The sequence below is a fragment of the Mirounga leonina genome, unplaced genomic scaffold (genome assembly GCF_011800145.1).
Source record: "Mirounga leonina isolate KUSES-001 unplaced genomic scaffold, KU_Mleo_1.0 Mir_151, whole genome shotgun sequence".
Classification (NCBI taxonomy): domain Eukaryota; kingdom Metazoa; phylum Chordata; class Mammalia; order Carnivora; family Phocidae; genus Mirounga; species Mirounga leonina.
Window position 1 is genome coordinate 94,178,911 of NW_023270377.1, and position 20,264 is coordinate 94,199,174.

The following is a 20,264-nucleotide window of genomic DNA, read 5'->3' on the forward strand; positions in this document are numbered from 1 at the left end:
CAGTGACACCTATATTTAATGGTTGAAAATCTGTTCTGTTACTATTCATCTCTAACTTCCTATTCTAATGTTCAGCAACCATAATCTTAGAAGCAAATGCTTAAAACTCTTTTTTTTTAAAGATTTTTATTTATTTATTTATTTATTTGACAGAGAGAGAGACAGCAAGAGGCGGAACACAAGCAGGGGGAGAGGGGGAGGGAGAAGCAGGCTTCCCGCCGAGCAGGGAGCCCGATGCGGGGCTCGATCCCAGGACCCTGGGATCATGACCTGAGCCGGAGGCAGATGGTTAACGGCTGAGCCACCCAGGCGCCCCACAAATGCTTAAAACTCTTGATATTGGGTAAGATTAGAGAAAATGGATATTACCTTCATGTTGTGAAGTAATTTGGCTGTGAGAAGAGGTGAGTGTCATTATGACAAAGGCCCTGCTTACTGCTTGGCAGACACTATAATACATGCTTACTTAAACTATTAAATTCTTATAACACCTCTGTAAATTGACTGTTAATTCTCTTTCTGAAGATGAAGGAAATAAGGCTTAGAGAGATTAAACGATTTTACCTAGGGAACAGAGCTAGTAAGTACCCAAACCAGGATTTGAACCTAAATCTTGATCCGAAGATCCTATCTATAGTCTTCATACCTTTCAGCTTCATCCGCTGGCTTGAGCTAAGAAGAGTGAGCAAAATAACAAATCCATTGGTTTTAGTCGAAACCGTTTTCCAGAGCTTGTTCATGATTTGGCCCTGCTTAGCTCACCAGCTGTATTTTAGACTCCACACTCCAGTCGCTCTGCACCTAGCCCCACTGGATTCCTTTCTGTTCCTCAAGCACCGCATATTGGGGTCTTTGCAGATGTTTCCTTTCCCTCATCCCTCTTTTCCCTATATGCTTACCTCCTTTTTCTCTTCCAAGTCTTAGCTTAATATCATTTGCCTGGAGTCGCCATCCAACCACTTTATGTAAGGGAGGTGCCCCTTCCTCATTTAGATTCTCTCATCCCCAGTGTGTTTCCTTCATAGCATATCAGCGCTCAGGAGCCAATGTGTTCATTTGTTATGTCTTCCTCTGAGGACTATAAGCTCTTTGAGAGCAGGAACTTCTGCCCTCTTGGTTATTACTCTATGAAGCAAATTTAGAATAGCATTTGGAGTATAATACATTTTGAAAAACAATTGAATAAAGAATGGATGAATGACTTTGAGATTTATGTATTTGTTTCTAATTGGAAACAGTGTTTAAAACATGTTGATGGATGTATTTGAAAAGTAATGTCTTTGATAACTTTGAGTGTCCTAAATCTTCTTTAAATCTTGATCAGGATACTAATAGCATAGATACAAACTATTATAACTTCCTGCATTAACAGATTTCTGCCTTGGTTTTCATATGCCTAATGGTCTCATTTAAATAATTAACCTGAAGAAGAATATTATTTAATAAGAATAAAACTCTTTAGCTAACTATCTACAACGAAGTTATACTGTTAGAGAATAGCAGTTTTAGCTAGGTAAAGATGTGGTGCGCTGTCTAGCCTAACTGAAATATTGTAGAAAGTATAAAGGCTAAATGGGTAGATCCAGGTCCAGAAACTCAGGAAAGGGATTTTTCCATAATATCAGGTCAATTCTTACTCTGTAGTTTCCACTCTCCCCATTATAAGACATTTAAGAGCAGTAGATTATAAACAGCACTTAATCAAAACAAATCTATTTCAGAAAGAATCAGTATTAATCAAAGTTCTCAGTTTATCTCAAATCCATAAGAAGCAGGGGTGCCTGGGTGGCTCAGTTGTTAAGCGTCTGCCTTCGGCTCAGGTCATGATCCCAGGGTCCTGGGATCGAGTCCTGTGTCGGGCTTCCTGCTCAGCGGGAAGCCTGCTTCTCCCTCCCCCACTCCGCCTGCTGTGTTCCCTCTCTCACTATGTCTCTCTCTGTCAAATAAATAAATAAAATCTTAAAAAAAAAAATCCATAAGAAACAAAACAGTAACTTTCATGGGCACCTTGACATAGAAATCATTGTACACTAGTCCATCTATGGCAGATGTACTATAGACACAAAGGACTGCAGGCTAGATGTTCGAATAGAAAGTGAAAGAAGTATCAGGTTCAAGAAGAAATCAATCACCAAAAATTTATTTTGCTCCATAGTTAGCAACTGAAACTATTGCATATGAGCCTCACACTCAGAAATCACTAATTTTAAAAAAATCATATTTAATAACCTATGGACTTCTATAAATCTGTGTTACAAAGGCATTCCTTATGTTTCAGAAATGTCTCTTAGAAATACAGTTTGATTGACAAAAATTTACACATTTAAAAAAATACACCTTGCTTTCATATCTTCCTAGAAGCCAGGTTTTTATCTAAGAGACAAAAACCAAAAACTGACAAACAGCAATAACAACAAAAAACCCAAAACCCCAAAACAAATTAGACTATGTTTTTATATAAGGAGATAAAGGGGAATGGACATGTTTCATCCATGTAAACAATAAGCCCAAAGAATATATCAAGCATTCTATGTAGTTCAAAAGTAGCATTTTTACTCGTAAGTAATTATCATAAGACCAGTGTAATCAAACTTGTCTTGTCTCCTTTATTCTTATTTTTCTAAGGTCAACAGCAACATTGGCTTACTTATTTTTTTTAAAGATTTATTTATTTATTTTGAGAGAGAGAGCTCACAGTGTGGAGGGTGGGGGGCAGGCAGAGGGAGAGAGAGAATCCTCAAGCAGAGTCCCTGCTGAGCACAGAGGCCTACGTGGGGTTTGATCCCAGGACCCTGAGATCATGACCTGAGCCAAAATCAAGAGTCAGACACTTAACTGACTGAGCCACCCAGGTGCCCTTGGCTTGCTTATTTTTAGATGGTAGAATATATGGGCCACAGTGTAGATGACTATGGAATTTAGCTTTCTTGTGAATAAGAGGATTTTTATGCTGACTCTATATAATTCCAATTCTCTGTTTATAGAATGATCCAAGGATATAGAGAAAATATTTATCTCCAAGGAACTCTGCATATAAGTTACAGATGCATTGACTCCTAGAACTGAGAGGGACCAGGGATTATCCTGTCAAAAGTCTTTCCTAAAAAGATAGATAGTCCGAATTCTGGTGACTATTGTAATGAGGCTTTATTTGTCTTTGTGTGTCTGCATGTGCAGGAATACATGGACTCCAATAAATACATTGAGCATCTTCTAACTCAGCTCGAGGAGCAACACAGAAGTCTATGGAGGTGAGTGTAATCCATGCCTATAACCCAGAGCAGCCTTGATAGCTTTCATGTTGATCACAGAGGCAGGGAGTTGGCAAAGTGTCTCTTCTTACACTTGGTGTCAAAAGCACCTTTGGAAGCAAAAGTCACCAGAGGCTCCTTAGAGAATTGTATTCCCTTAATCAAAGTGAAGCAGCAGTGCCAGAAGTTGTCCTTGAGTTAAGGACCTGCTCAGAGCTGGGAGAATGGTGGAAATCATGACATTTTGTCAAGGTCAAGAAATTAATTTGTCAAAGGCCACATAACAAACTTATGTTGTGGGAACTAGAATTCAAATTTCTCTGACCCTTGCCTGCTTAAAGATTAAGTTTTTTCTGTGATTGAAAAGTTGAATACAGCTGCTTAAAATGTCTGCTTCTCTTCATATTAAAGGAGAATATTTTAAGAATGGTGTTCTGTAGGCCTCTCATGTTTAGTTTTTCGTTCTATGTCCTGGGTTCTGATGCTCGGTGAAGAAAGGTATGGGAGAACATTGGTGCAGGTAAACTGGAAAAGGCATATTCTCAAATTTCTTGTTCCCTGGGCCTCTTGGGAATTGAGGCTGATCAAAATGATTGTGTTGTTATTTTCTAGATCTTTAGGGTCCATGTGATCATGTTCTGCATAGGTGCTCCTATGGGATCTGCTATTCCTTTTCCTAAATTACTATAGCTCATGTTATCTGGAATAAACATGCTAAATATGCTAGGGCTTAATTACATTATGGCTCATGTTGTACCAGAATTGTTTAATGTAATTAGCTTTGTCTCCCAAGGGTCAGTAAGCCCCTGAAGTCCTTTATTTCTTACCTCTTGGCAGCATGGAGGAGAGTGCTCTCTCTGTACACAGAGATGGTGGGTAAAGATTTGCTAACCCTGTGGCTTTCTTGCCCAACCTCATTTAAATGTATCACCATTGGTCTCTGTACCAGGCTATGTTGCCCCTTCTTCAGGCATCTTATAACAAATCCTAATAACCTTGAAATTTGTCTTCTCTGAAGGATTGTAGTTCTTAGTCAAAGTGCCTAATAATTCTGTTTGTTCTGTCCTTCATATTAGTTTCCCTGCTAAAGAACAGATCTGTGCTTACAGTAATAGACCCTCTATTTCTCTGCATGGAATAAGTAGGATACAACAAATGTATATAATTTTTAAATCTGCTTGCTGCTAACAGACATATATGTTAATTTTATATACCTCTATGTGATACCGTTAGATGTGTTTTTGAGACCTATAAATGGTGTCGGTAAAGTTTTCTTTTGTTAACCAGTGTATTGTATTAATAAAACCAGCAACAATGTATTTACAGTTATGTATCTTTCAGATTAGATTTCCCATAGATCTCCTCCAAGGTGCAAAAGGTTATTTAAATGAAATGTAACATTTACTTCCAACTATTTATATAGGATATTTGTTTTTCCCTATCTTTTAAAAGAAAAAATATACACAAAAGAGGATGAATACCATCTGATGAAAAAAATTAGAGTTTAATTTGGTCAGTAAGTGTGTCTTCTATACATCATTGGGGAGGAGTAGAGTTTCGCGGGTCTTTGAACCAAAAAACCTGCATGGAAAACGATGTTCTCCTCCTTTGATAAGATAGCTAATAAAAACCTTTTGGTCTTCTTGGATTGGATTAAATGAAAATCCAATTTCAGGCATAGACTTAACCTAACATAAAGTAAGAGCTCAGAATTTTGTGTGCTATCACTTCTATTTTCCTTCAGAAATAGAAATATTGCTGCTGAAGTAGCAAAGCTTTATACATACTGGCAGAGGATCTAATAAAAAAGCTTCATTTGAGAATGAAGCGGGGGAAATCGGAGGGGTAGACGAACCATGAGAAACGATGGACTCTGAAAAACAAACAGGGTTCTAGAGGGGAGGGGGGTGGGAGGATGGGTTAGCCTGGTGGTGGGTATTGAGGAGGGCACGTTCTGCATGGAGCACTGGGTGTTATGCACAAACAATGAATCATGGAACACTTCATCTAAAACTAATGATGTAATGTATGGGGATTAACATAAGAATAAAAAAAGCTTCATTTGAATAACAATAAAGGGCAATAATGACATTTGAATAGTCAGAATAACTACCAGGGAGAAGATGGAAATGGGTAGTATTGAAAAGAAAATGAAAACCAGTAATAGCAGATTTATATACTATTTATTGAATCATGAAATTATCCTTGATTATATTTTATAAACAGATCTTGACTGACTTGAAGTGATAGGCTTTCTGATGGTTAGTACAATATCATAACTGCAATTCTAGCCAAATTGTTTTTGGGTGAAGGCTGTGTCAGTGAGCATACAGTGAGCAGTGTGGGGAAATTCTTTCCAGTTATGATTAAATTTTTAAAATACTTTCTTGAGTTAGGGTACAATCTATGATGTGCAGAGGATCATAGGAATAGCATGTCACATATTCAAGCACAATTGGATTGTCTGAAGTTAAACAAATGTCCCCATAAGTCAGTATAAATGTTTTTTCTGATTTGTATTATGCCTTTGATTTATAGTTGCTACAGTTTTCATGGAGTGGGCTATTATCATTGCTGCTGATCTTTACTGATGGCCTTCCATTTATATTTCAACCTACATGTAACTTAGACAACTTAGACACGTTGATTTATGGCCACGTTGTTTGAGGATTGATCACAAGCGTGATAGACACATGGCATACTATTGCTACTTGCTTAATGATGAGAGAATAGGACCAATTGAAGATTTGTTACAAGATTGGATACAAAAAAATAAGTCTTTCCTTATTTTCATGGAGGCGGCTACTAGTCTTTAATAAGTTGTAGTTGTTTCTTATAGCATAAACATCTGCTGTGACACAAATATATTGTCCTAATTATACTCTCAGAATAACTGGTTATTTTGGTGCCCTGTTTAGTATTCTACTGAAATAGACCTATAACCTTTCTCTGGTTTTCAGATTGCAAAGGAATTTGAAGTTCAAATATAGCTGTCTAGCAATGAGCAGTCATTTAGCTCAAAAGACTTTTTGACACCAACAGAAAACTCTCATGTAAATTCATCTGAGTAGGTAGAGTCAGAATCTAAAACCTAGAGTAGGACTTGAGCATAAGTCTGGATGGGCCTACTTTGCTCAGCATCTCCCTGCTTGATGACAAAAAATAAACATCCCCAGGGACAGCTAGTTTACTAGTAGATGTTGAAATGGGAGGCTAAATTTCTCTATGTTCATTTGTTTTATTTTTTTATTTTTTAAATATTTTATTTATTTATTTGACAGAGAGAGACACAGCGAGAGAGGGAACACAAGTAGAGGGGGTGGGAGAGGGAGAAGCAGGTTTCCCGCCGAGCAGGGAGCCCAATGCGGGGCTCGATCCCAGGACCCTGGGATCATGACCTGAGCCGAAGGCAGATGCTTAATGACTGAGCCACCCAGGCGCCCCTGTTCATTTGTTTTAATGTGGAACATTAAGAATAGGAGAAAAAGGTTCTTTTACACCTAATGCTTTTTATATCATCTGCTACCATTTCTGATTTGGCTAAATATATCTGACTGACAAGAAAAATCATAAGAAAACAACTGCAGAAAAAAACTTTCTTCTAACATTTGACAGAAATCTTTATCCATTCGCAGCTTCAGATTAAGAGTTTAGAACAAACACAAACAGTTGGAAGATACACGTTGAATTCATGAATATTTATGGTGTTAATGACTCTTTCATGTCACATGTGAAGTTAAGTGTGAAAAATGGAAGCGGCATAATACTATAGAAATGGAAAGAGGTCTGCGAGTTTTGGAGCCTTGGACTCTTGGCCTGGCCTCCCCAAACTGGCCATGGGGATATCATCTCTGGAATGAGTTTCCTTTTCTGTAAAAAGAGGCTATAAGTAAAGCTAGTATTTAAGATTACTGAACACTAAGATTATTTGAAACCCATGATGGTTAAAATAATACATTTCTGTAACATGTGCAAATACATGTTTAATCTTATTTTGCTCTAATTATGCAGCTGGATCATTTTGTAGTATTTAATATCTATATCATAGAAAGCTTCCAAGAACATAAGTAGAAACCAGTAAAATAGCAGAAATACCTAATGGCTTGCTAATAACTCAGCCAGACAATATCAAAGTGTTCATTTCAGATTTTCATAGCTCAAATTGGAGACAGTGTTATCGATAGGCTGTACATAAAGAATAAGGTTTACATGGCCAAAATTAAATGACAAGATCTGGTGAATACAAAGTGCCAACTACTAGCCTACAGATCCCAGATCGGAGTCCTATTTGAAGAAGCTGTATGTAGGCTAGGGATTCTCAGTCAAGGCACTATTGATATTTGGGGCCAGACCATTCTTGACCTTGGGGGGTGGGAGTAATGTTTTCCTGTGCATTTATAAGTTGTCTAACCACATACCAGTACCAAACCCCCTGTTGGGACAACCAAAAACGTCTCCAGACATTTTCCACATGTTCTCTAGAAGTCAGAATTCTCTTTCCTCCTTGTTGAGGACCAGTGGTCTAAATGATCTATGAGCATTTTCTTAAGCACATTTCAAGGAAAATGAATACCCTGGGTAGCTGTTACAGATTTTTAAAATGAGTCACTCTGTGGTCAAATTTGAGATATACTAGGTGAACCCAAGTTTTAAAATGTTTGAATTCTAGAACTTCACAAAGCCATTTAAATGGCTAACATGTGCTATGAATATCAAATGGATATAAAATAGAACTTCTTCTTCTTAAAAAAATCCTATCTTTCTTGCAGCATCTATTCTGACTAAAGTTCCAAGAAACGTATTTTGGAAAATAGTGATCTATCTAGTTCAATAACAAAATATACAAAAACATGGTTGTAACTATTTCTTCCCTCTTCCTTTAATTCACTGGTACTGGGATGGGTACTATAATTAAAGATCAGCTAATAGTGTGAGGAATCCAGGTTGTTAGTAGAAGGGGAATGCAAATATAGGAAAAGACAATTCTAGTTCATCACCATTTTCCTGAGGGGCAGCCCAAGCCTCAATACCAAATTCCAAGAATCTAAACAACTATTGATTACAAGCTATGTTGGCCCTAGTAAAGCTTTTAACTTCTGCTTCCTCAAGGGGACAAGTGATGGTTTCCTACATCATCAGGGGGAGTAAGATATCTAATTTAAAACCATGTATAGGTCCCTGGCTGATATAAAAGTCCCTAAGGCCTACCCCTTCCAACAATAAAATTATAATTTTAGTGTATCCAAACTTCAAAAACATTGTATTTAAGTATAGTTGACATACAATGTTACTAGTCTCAGGTATACAGCATAGTGATTCAACAAATCTATACATTTGCAAAATGCTCACCACAGGTAAGTATAGTTACTACTGGTCACCATACAACATTATTACAATGTTAATGACTATAATCCCTATGCTGTGTTTACATACCATGACTAATTTATTTTATAAATGAAGTTTGTACCTCTTGATCCCTTTAACCTTTTCACCCATCTCCCATCCCCTCTGACCACCACCATTTTGTTCTCTGTAGGAGTCTGTTTCTATTTTGTTTGTTTCATTTTTTAGATTCTACACATAAGTAAAATCATATGGTATTCATTTTTCTCTGACTTCTCAGTTAGCATACTACCCTCTAGGTCCACCCATGTTGGAGCACATGGCAAGATTTCATTATTTTTTGTGGCTGAGTAATATTTCAGAGTGTATCTGTGTGTGTGGATGTGTATGTATGTGTCTGTGTAAAATCATATATTATTTATCAGTGGACACTTAGGGTGCTTCCTTATCTTGGCTATTGTAAATCATGCTGCAATAAACATAGGGGTGCATGCATCTTTTTAAATTAGTGTTTTTGTTTTCTTTGGGTAAATGAAATTCTACTATCCAGTAGTAGAATTACTGGATCGTATGGTATTTCTATTTTCAATTTTTTGAAGAACCTGTATACTGCTTTCCAGTGTTTGCACCAATTTACATTCCTACCAGCAGTTCACGAGGGGTCCCTTTTCCCTACATTTTCACCAAAACTTGTTATTTCCTTTTGATTTTAGCCATTCTGACAGGTATGAGGTGATATCTCATTATGGTTTTAATTTGCATTTCCCTGATGATGAGTGATGTTGAGCATCTTCTCATGTGTCTGTTGGCTATCTGGATGTCTTCTTTGGAAAAATGTCCATTTAGGTTCTCTCCCCATTTTTAATCAAATTATTTGGGGGTTTTTTGGTGTTGAGTTGTGTAAGTTTTTTTAAAATATATTTTTGATATTAACACAGTATCAGATATATCATTTGCAAGTATCTTCTGTTCAATGGGTCACTCTTTGTTTTGTGGATGGTTTTCCTTTGCGGTACAAAGATTTTTACTTCGGTGGACTCCCAGTAGTTTATTTTATTTTATTTTTTTGTTCCCCTCGCACAAAGAGGCATAACCATAAAAATGTTGCTAAGGATGGTGTCCACGAGATTATTTCCTGTTTTCTTAGGAGAGTTTTATGGCTTCAGAACTCAGATTTAGGTCCTTAAAACATTTTGAGTTTATTTTTGTGTACGGTATAAGAAAGTGGTTCAGTCTTGTTCTTTTGCATGTAGCTGTCCAGTTTTTCCAACATCATTTATTGAAGAGATTGTATATCCTTGCCTTCTTTGTCATAGATTAATTGACCATAAATACATGGGTTTACTTCTGAGGTCTCTATCCTCTTCCATTGATCCGTGTGTCTGTTTTTGCGCCAGTACCATATTTTTTTGATTACTACAACTCTGTAGTGTATTTTGAAATCTGAGAGTGTGCTACCCTCAGCTTTGTTCTTTCTGAAGATTGCTTTGGCGATTCGGGGTCTTCTGTGCTTCCAAAATTCTTTAAAATAAACTTCTACTTTTGCTTTCTGGCTTATCTGTGATTCTTATTCTAAGAAAAGAGGTAAGAGAAAAAATGGACAAAAAGTATTTTATTCCCATGATTCAAAATGCTACTTATCTAAGAATGAATGCTGAAATGAAATGATCCACCTCCCAAATACTCATACATGTTTTCCCTAATTTCAATATATTTACACATTTTTTGGGGGGGATAATTGGTGCAACTGCCTAAAATTCATCTCAGCTCTAATCTCAGTTTCTATAAAATGTGAGTGATATTAAAACTGCTTACTGAGAGACTGCATGCTCTTACTCTATCTATCCCTGGAAAAAGAGAAGTCTTTCTTCGTGTGTTATCTAGAAATTGTCTTGGAGTTGTAAAATAGAATTAAGAAGCAGAAGCACATATGCCCTGAGAAATGTCAAGCCCAGAGCTCTTGGAGATTTATCCTCTATGTATCTTGGATTTTAGAATCAAATTATCCAGGCATCTTAAGAATTAGCACATCTCTACCCTCATGGGGTTAATTTATGTAGACTAAGGAGATGCCGAGCATTAAACAGGTTGCCTTTGCGGTAATCATAGACTTCCACTGGGAGATCTTAATTGGCAACAAGTAAAACTGCTCTGCATGAATTCTTAATGGTGGACACCAAATAAAATAAGAACTGTGATTTGTTTTCTAAATCCCTTCAGGAGAAAAAGAGGCTATCTCTGGGGAATAGAATGTGTAGCAAACAGAGAGAGCTCAGTGCTCTGTAATAGCAATAAAAGCTCTGAAAGCAAACCTCATGCTATGCCAACTCAGTAAGAGCACATGGTCTCCCAGCTCTGCACCTCTCTGTCTCACTCTGCCGGGGTCAAAGGAGACCAGGGATAGCACGCTTTACATTATCTTCCCCCTCCTCTCAACCCTTGGGCTGGATTTCTAAATCATAGCTGGATTCTAGGGCAAGTGTAAGCACAAGGGCCACCCTGGAAACCCATCAATGTCACTTCTCAATTACCCACCAGGGGTTGTTTGAGAGATGCAGACAGTCTCAAACCCCTGCCGAGATAAGAGTATTGCCTCTAAGTCATGCCCTTTGCCCAGCATAAGGGAGAATAAATCAGAGCTCTGGAAACTGGGTATTGCCACATGCTTCAACAGTTAGGTCATCTCTGGACAGGGCACAGGGGGGCTGGTGGGCTGAGGCGTATCCCAAAGGATGCTTACTCTAGCCTGATGCTCGTGCTTTAGAGGAGCCAGGAAGCCTTTCGGCCTCTTGTAGCTCTGAAGCCCTGGGGAAGGTGGCATTCTTGTCTTTAAGGTGACTTTTGTTTAGTAGCAGAAGGGACTAATAGAACTAAGCCCAGAAATGTATCTGGATTGACTGAACTGGAAGATCACTCAGGTTCATAATTGACCTTGTACCTGAGGATTCATCCACATTATAGTTTATTTAGGTGACCTGTATGTGTTCTGCATGTTTAACTACTTATGGAGTTGCCTGGTATTTGAATTCAGGTCTTCTGGGGTGAGGAGGCATCGAAAATGCCAGAGTAAAACTCTACATTCACCTTATATACATGATTCCCCCCCCTTTTTTAAATCAAATTTGTCCATCCTTTAAATTAAAGGACAATGCTAATCCAGCAGAGAAGGTATATTTAGGTCCCAACCTTGTAAATATTTTATTTTTTTTTAAGATTTTATTTATTTTTTGACAGAGAGAGAGACAGCGAGAGAGGGAACACAAGCAGGGAGAGTGGGAGAAGAAGAAGCAGGCTTCCCGCTGAGCAGGGAGCCGGACATGGGGCTCAATCCCAGGACCCTGGGATCATGACCTGAGCCGAAGGCAGACGCTTAACGACTGAGCCACCCAGGCACCCCAACCTCATAAATATTTTAAATAGACTCTTTAAAACCTTATGGGTCTCATCCCCTTCTCTTCACTCCAAATTGTGTTTGAAAGAAAATTCACATATATTTGTCAAGATCATTCTGTGGGGCTAGTTGGAGGAATCTGCAAAATAGCTTTTAGGAGACTGTCCTTCAGAAATCCAGAGGCTTCCCTGAGGAGGGTGTGTTTGATCTGACTCCTGAGGAGGAACAGATCTGAAGGCGTGAGGGCAAAGGAAGAATCAGTTACTGAACCCATGTGATTTGAACTGCCTTTAAGACTTGAGAGTATAACTGTATATAAGATGATGAGAAATTCAGGTCAGGAACTTTTTATAGTTAATAAAGCACAGTGTAGTTGAAGGCATTAGATGAATCTACAAAGATATAAAATTTCCCTCTAAGATAACTGGGGAAGCATCCCCACTTTAAAGATGGATTTATTGCTGCCGTGGGAAGCTTGAGTTGAACCATGTTGTACAAGCGGGTCCATGGATGCTTTGAAAATATTCTACTGCTCGTTTAAATGGGTTCATGTCCTTCAAGAAACACTCTCAAAATCCCCCCAAATATTTTAATGTCATTCAGATTTGGGGGTCATCCAGGGACGTTTGCCCTTATTTAATCTGAAGATATTTGGCTTCAAACAATTTGCTATTTTTAGGTCCATGCTTATCTTACTAGGATGGCCAGGAACCTAATGTGATTTATTTATCTGAAATTAAATAAGGAGCCTCAAGCGAGAGACGTTTTAGAGATTTATTTAGAGTAATAAAGATCCCAAATATTCCCTGCTAAGTTGAAAGGAGAAAAACTCCAGCAGGCAACAATATAAATGACCCATTCGATACAAATGCATGTGTTGAGGCTGAAGTACACCCACAGTAAGAAGTGATAAAGTGTCTTTTTCTGCGGAAGGAAGGATGAAATGCCTAATTTACCCTGGCCTTCTATTTAATTTTAGTTTTAATGGAAAAAAAATCACTGATTTGTTAGTGTTTGAGCATACTTGTGGTTTTTTTTTTTTAAGAAATTGATTATTAGGATATAACTCTATGTATTTCTATATGGGCAACTCTGGAGTTGAAAGTAATTTTTTTTCTTTTTTTATTCTTTTTCTTTTTTTATTTGCTTACCCCCCCATTCTTTTTGATCTTCTATATTTATTTTTTTTAAGATTTATTTATTTGAAAGACACAGAGAGAGAGAGAGAGAGAGAGGGCAGAAGGTGAAGGCAGAGGAAGAGAGAGAATCTCCAGCAGGCTCCATGCTGAGCGTGGAGCCCTACGCAGGGCTCGATCTCAGGACTCTGATGAGATCATGACCTGAGCTGAAATCAAGAGTCGACCCCTTAACCAGCTGAGCCACACAGACACCCCTTGACCCTCTGTATTTAGAGGCCTGGCAGCAAGCAGGAAGTTCTCCTCCAATTCTGGGGAGAGCTGTCTGGGCCTCTGTGAAAAGAGGAAATACAAACTAATTTTTTTTCTCTCTCTGTAGCACATTGAATACTTTTGAATTACAAATTAGACCTCATAAATAATCCAACAAAGAGCTGAGGATGGAAATGCACCCTGGGATCAAAGAACCAGGAATAAGTTGAAATTGTAAAGGAGTTGGTAGAGGCATATCTAGGTATGTCAGGGCAGAGAGAACTTCTAAGATGCGAACGTCTCTTGCAGGGTTGGTGGAGGTTGGCCACCTCTGGCTGGTCTCATGGCCCAGGAGCCCTCAGGAGATTGCTTTATGGAAACCTGACTGACTTGCTGCTCTGGCGTTCGCTCTTTACTGAACGCTCACTGATTTGAGTATCGTACATGTACTCTCTGTGGAGATAATCTTAGATTTTCACCGGCAATCACCATGTGCCTGCGAGAGAAAGACCACTGTGGCTCTCAGCTCTGCATTACTCTATTAATCCAATTTTATTAGTAGGGGAGATCTCTCATTTAGACCCTAGGGATGCTTGGGGTTTTATTCCCGCCTAGTCCAATTAAGGAGGACAACGCTTCAGCAGAATATTCTAGACATGGAATAGTGGCTCTATCCTCACCTTCAATGACCACTATACTGGTTCCACTCAGGTAGTTCTCATTCACACATGCTTATTGTCTAATTTTCTCATGAGGGCCAGTCATATTCCTCGGGTCTGTGGCCTGTGGAACCAGGTCTTCTCCTTCTCCTGTCTCTCATAGCACTTAGCTTAAGACCTAAAACTTCAAACATGAAGCTTCATTTACCTCAAAACCAAAGGGACAACTGGAAGCATTTTAGTCACCTCTGCAACTTAGTGACTTAGCACATTATCGACACTCAAATTACTTTTCTATCCATGGAAGGGATTAATGATGATTCAAGAAGAGGAATTACTAAAGGCTTATATGTTCATTAGGGATGAGCTCAGCTCTCTTTGTAAGTCCAGGCAAGAAAAAAAGTCAAGAAGCTTAGTAAAAAGTCATCAGTCTCTATAGTGTACAAATGCTATAGGGGACACAATTTAAAGACAGTTACTCTTAGAAAGTTAAAGATGGGGACACTTAATAAAGATGGGCATGTGTTGTTAGTGATAGATATTGGGAAGGGTGCTTGTTTCACTAGGCATTTATTTTATGCTTCTTTCAAGATGCAATCATACGGTAAGAAGTTTTAAGGTATGTCATGTCTGTAGGATGGGTGCACAGCCTGGGAAGGGCTCTAAATTGGTATTTCTGCCCCCCTTTAGCTACCAATTGCATCTTGAGCTGCAAATAACCTTATCAATAGAAGCAATGAAAGAATATCTTGTTATTTTGAAAGAAAAGAATTAAGAGATTATGATGGGTTAAAAAAATCCACGATAAAAATCAATACCTGAAATAACAAGCATTTATTTCTTTTCCAGCTTGTGTAAAATGAATTATAGAAAAATGTTAGAGGCATCGAGTCACTTTTTAAAACAGAATCAGGGCTTGATCTGAAAGGCTAGAAATGGGGTGTTTGCAGAGAGGGTTGTAAGCATTTCATTAAGACAGACACTTTGAAGTCAGAGTAGAGTTCAGCATAAGTAAGAGTGACATAGACTGCCTAACCGAGCATGAATTTCCAAAGAATTCATGGCAGGGAAAACAGCGGAGGGAAATAAGGGAAGGTGGCAAAAGAGAACAACCAACAACTAAAAGGAAATTGCCATGTTCTTAGCTAAGTGCTTTAGATAATGTAATTACAAATAAGGGACACGCTCTGTTCTAAAATATGATATCTCCTCTCGCTGGGGCTGGCATTTGGGGGCTCAGCAGTACAATCAGGGTCTCTGTTCAGATGGTTTGCTGACTACACTGTACTGTCAGGAAGTTTGTAAAAGAGCATCCCTGGTTTATTGCTTGCAGTGTATAGTTCAGGTCATGATGCTGCCACTTGCTGTGTGGTCCTGGGACAGTCATTTAGGCATTTGGGGGGCTGGGTTTCCCATTGATATCAGAAAGGGGTAAAATAAGTGAGTTTGGCAGTCCTTTCCTGAGAGTTCACAATCTATAATTCTTACCAATTATCTTATAGGCCAACTGAAGAGCTAGATGAGGTTGGGAGAGAAGCGATAGATGCGCAGGATTACTGAGGGCAAAGTGACCATTTCCCTTCCTGAAAGAAGGCAGCAAATGATTTTTATGGGCCTCGTTTTCTTTCAGCTCTAACTCTTAGGCTGTGTTTTGGCATGGAATCTTCCAAAGGTAATAAAACAGCATGCTGGCAGACCCAGGGCACCAGAGCAGGGTTAAGAGTCTGTGACCACTTTCAAAGGGTTTTTCAGGAAATTGTCCTGTTGAATAATGTTTAAGTTTCCACAGAGGCTCTGAGCACAGCATGGTATATAAAAAAAAGTCAATTGCACAATATTAAAATTAAAAAAAAAAAAAAGCAACTCTGGGGTATGGTCCCTATCAAGGGAAATTGAATTGTCTTATGATGTCTCTTCAGTAGTCCCTGGAGATTCACAGACTCACTGGATCATTGAAAGCCAGAATGTGTATTTACCTGGATTTATTCATTTTTATTGTCTAATTGATTTTTCCTGTATCTTTGCTTTGGAAATGAAGATATATATGGGGCCAGTTACAGAAGGCCACTCTAGAGGAGAAATTCTTTGAATCAGATACACAATTTAGGACGTCGGCCTTTGGGACCATTTGTTACCAAGATGATATAATTTAAAACATACCAAAAGTCACATCTATCCAAAAATACTTTTCCCACTGGACTGCTGAGAATTCTCATGCTTGAAATAAAGGAAATTGGGTATCCAGAAAATCACCCCTGAAATCTGTACTTGCCACCTGATGAGCACCCTAACATTACTCTCTTAGTTCCTCATAGTATCTCACCAAGGAATAGATTGCCAGATTAGATACCTGTGGAAATCAGAGTCCTGGACATTTTTTAGCGAAGTCAAGCGTATTTATTTCCTCACTATTTTCTATTGAGTTGTAATTGACATACAACCCTATATTAGTTTCAGGTGTATAACAGAGTGATTTGATACTTTTATACGTTATGACGTGATCGCCAAGGTAGGGTCTACTTATCGTCTGTCGCCATTTAAAGTTATTAGAATATTATTGACTCTATACCTTAGGCTGAACATTACTTTCCATGACTTATTTCGTAACTGGAAGTTTGTACCACTTGTCCCCTTCCACCAACCTCACCTGTTCCCTGCACCCCTCACCCCCTGGCAACCACCAGTTTGTTTTCTGTATTTGTGAGTGTGTGTTTCTGTTTTGTTTTTGTTTTGTTTTTTTTTTTTAGATTCTACAGTAAGTGGGATCATAAGGTATATGGCTTTCTCCGTCTGACTTATTTCACTTAGCATAATGCCCTTTAGGTCCAACCATGTTGTCACAAATGGCAAGGCCTCATTCTTTTTTTATGATTAAGTAATATTCCATAGCTGATATACATGAATATATATCTTATGTATCCATTCATCCATCAGTATTCCCTTAGGTTGCTTCCATATCTTGGCTATTGTAACTCATGCTTCAGTGAACATAGGGGTAAATATATCTTTTCAAATTAATGTTTTCATTTTCTCAGATGAATACCCAAAAGTTGAATGGAAGAAAGAAAGTACTATTGGAAATGGTATGGTATAAATCTAAATATTTCTAAGTCTAGCCATGCCTGTCCCTCCCAACCCCGGCCTCCTTTTTACTGATTATTCCTATTACTGAAGAGCTAGATGAGGTTGGGGGAGAAGCGATAGATGCGTAGGATTGCTGAGGGCAAAGTGACCATTTCCCTTCCTGAAAGAAGGAAACACTCTCTCTCATTGTTCATGTCTCCATTTCAGACAAGTTGTTCCCAGCCTTCAAAGTACACCTTAGGTCTTCCTCATCTGTAACTCCTCATGTGGATTCCTCAGGCTGCCTGGGCTCCATTTTTTTTTTTTTTTTCTAATCCGCCCTTAACTTGGGACTATACCACACATGTACACATAATGATTTACATCTTATAAAAAACTTCAGAATTATTCCATGCACTTTAATCTTAACTGTACAAATATTGCCAGTGCCTGGCTTTCCACTTCTGTTATTTATTAAATGGTGGTTAGCTTAGGTCGAACCTAAGTATTCAGCTAACACATACTAACTGATTCTCTTGAACAGAGCAATTAGAAGTCCTATGTGGTACTCTTGCTACACTAACTATATCAAGAATATTTATTTCAGATGTCATCTGAGGACATTACAAACCAGCGAATGTCCAGAAGGCCAGTGACTAGAATGACATGATGTGCAAAATAATAATGGTGAGAGAAATTAGGGATGTTGACACGGAGAAAACTAAAAGACAGACCTCTAATTGTTTGAAAACTCCAGTGAGTTGCCTTGTGGAGAAGGGGTTATAGCCACCTCCTGAGATGTTCATGAGGACAGAACTGGTTACCTAGCTGTCGAAGTGAGAACCTGAGAGTTGGCAACTCAGCACTAGAAGGGAATGTTCTGATGCGTCTAGCCTCTGATGTGGAGGAGGGTGTTCTTGAGATAGTGAGCTTTGTACCTCTACAAGCGCCAAAGCACAAGCTGAGAGACCATCCGTCTGATGTTGGATGGAGTGGATTCCGCTACACTGGACAGGAAGAGGCCAGCCACCCCTTCACGCAAGGTGGCTCATCATCTGCCTCTTACACTCCAGCTCCAATGTTGCCATCAGTTGCTCAACTTGTAAGGACTATTTCCTCTTCTGTGTACCATCCCTTTTATATATCTGAAGACCCTTTTACATGTTTGGCCTCAGTGTTCACTTTTCCAAAAGAAAGCGACGTAGGTTCTTCCTTGGGCTCCTTGTACAACTCACTTCTCAGGCCCCAATTAATCATGGCCACCTACTGGACTTATTCTAGTTCGTCAGTTTTCCTCTTAACATATGGGGCTCTAATCTAAACATAATATATTTTATTATGACCAGATTACAAGTCTAGTTTCAGTCATCCTTTGAGAGAGGGTTGTTATTTTAACTTTATGATTCCCCCCACCCAGTGGTACTAATTGTTAATAACCTTTAGGCAAAATACCTAAAATTCCAGCATTGCATCATGCATATCCAATTACTCTCTTGCAGACTCAAAGAATATAAATCATTATTTTAAGAAAGGGCAAAGAGTGTTTTAAATTTAGAAAATCTGTTCTCTTTTCCTCCACCACTCCTTTATTCCCTGATTTTTTAAATTACCATGTCCTGTTTCACATCTTCATTTTTCCAATGCCAAGGCTTTATGGTTAAGAGGTCAGAGCACAATTAATAATTACAAGTAAATTAGGTCATTCCTGACTTTGGTGGAACTTTTATTGGCCAATTACTCTGGCCTTCAGAAGGGAGAAGGGAGTGAGTTTCAGATCATCACTGAAATGAACAATTATTAATTTAACAGTTAAAATCCCAAGGTTAAGGATTATCAGGGAGGATAATACTAGAAAGAAGAAACAAACCTCATGAGAAAGTACTTATTGAGAGTGCTTCAAAGTGAATGGAACTACTGGATTTTTTTTTGCTGGAGACAGAGATTAGAGTGGAGTGTTGTAGGTGTTTCTCATGGTCTCTAGATTTTTCCAGTTTCAACCATATTATGACAGTGATATGTACATTTCACAAAAGAAGATAGTGCTTTTTGAAGATACACTATGTTAAAAGTTTCATTTATTTTGTAAATTCAATTCCACTGCCCCTTCTTTGTGTGGCCCCCCCTTCCCCCCCCCCCCCCCCCCCCCCAAAATCTCTGATAGATTTATTTCTGGCCCATTTACTATGTTAGTAAGCAAGTTTATTTTTCTGACTCAATGTTAAGTATTGTTAGAGAAGTTCCATTTCCAGGCAGTTTTAAAGTAGGACCATTATCTTCCTCATCATAATTTTGAAGTTAACATTTGAAAACCTTTTTCAAGTTTGGATAACGGTTGAAAAATGATTGTGTGAAGTTTGCATTCATCTTTGTCACAATAGTGAAGATTTTGCAATAAATACCGTGTAGATTATTTTTCCTGTCAAATGGCTGCTAGATATTGGAGTAAATTAATTAGCCAAGACTGTTGTCAGATGTGGATATCCCAATATTGTCAAAGTGAAGGCATGAGCTGAGACTGGGTGAAAGGCAAAAGCTGGTTCACTTGTCAACTGGAAACATTTGGGAAGGGTCAGTTAGGGTAGCTTGGGAAAAATCATTTTGAAAACCAGGTAGGTATCCATGACACTGGGTTTCTACACTTGTGAGCCAGTGAGATCTTCTTTTTTCCTAAGGAGCATGCAGTTAAACTCATTTGATAATGGGCTGGAAATGGAAGTGTCCTAGATATAGGGATACTATACGGCCATGCTATAATGCAGTGAGAAGAGGTATTTGAATAGCTGCATCGATGTTTGCAGGTCTTGATGGGAAAACCACAGAAAGGTCAGAGGTTCAAAATGTCTGGAAGGTTTCCTGCTTTTCATTTGAGCAAACCAGAGACCAAAGTGTGGATAAATCCTTAGGAAAACTTCCTCATGGGATTTCCAAGACCTGATTCTTCCTGTAAAGTTGGAATGTAAAAATACCCTATATACTTCTGTTTGGGAATGAGATACTTCAGATACAGTTGGCTTTGCTTAATGTATCATCAAAGATTGGTTTCTTGAATGTCCATCTTCTATTCACAAAGCTGGCAGTTTCTCATGGCATCCGAAATACAGTATTAGAGGCTTTCACAAATGGAAGCAAAAATTGTCAGGGAGCCTCATGGCCCTAGTGCCATCTCTGT

At 38.5% G+C, this 20,264-nt stretch overlaps 1 protein-coding gene across 1 annotated transcript in view; it reads left to right on the forward strand.

Moving 5' to 3' along the window:
• NCKAP5 (NCK associated protein 5) overlaps positions 1-20,264 on the forward strand; it is an 824,104-nt gene that overhangs the window by 211,763 nt on the left and 592,077 nt on the right. The window contains exon 3 of the mRNA XM_035008156.1: positions 3,178-3,251. Coding sequence (XP_034864047.1) covers positions 3,178-3,251 — 74 coding nt within the window. The remainder of the gene's footprint in view (positions 1-3,177; positions 3,252-20,264) is intronic.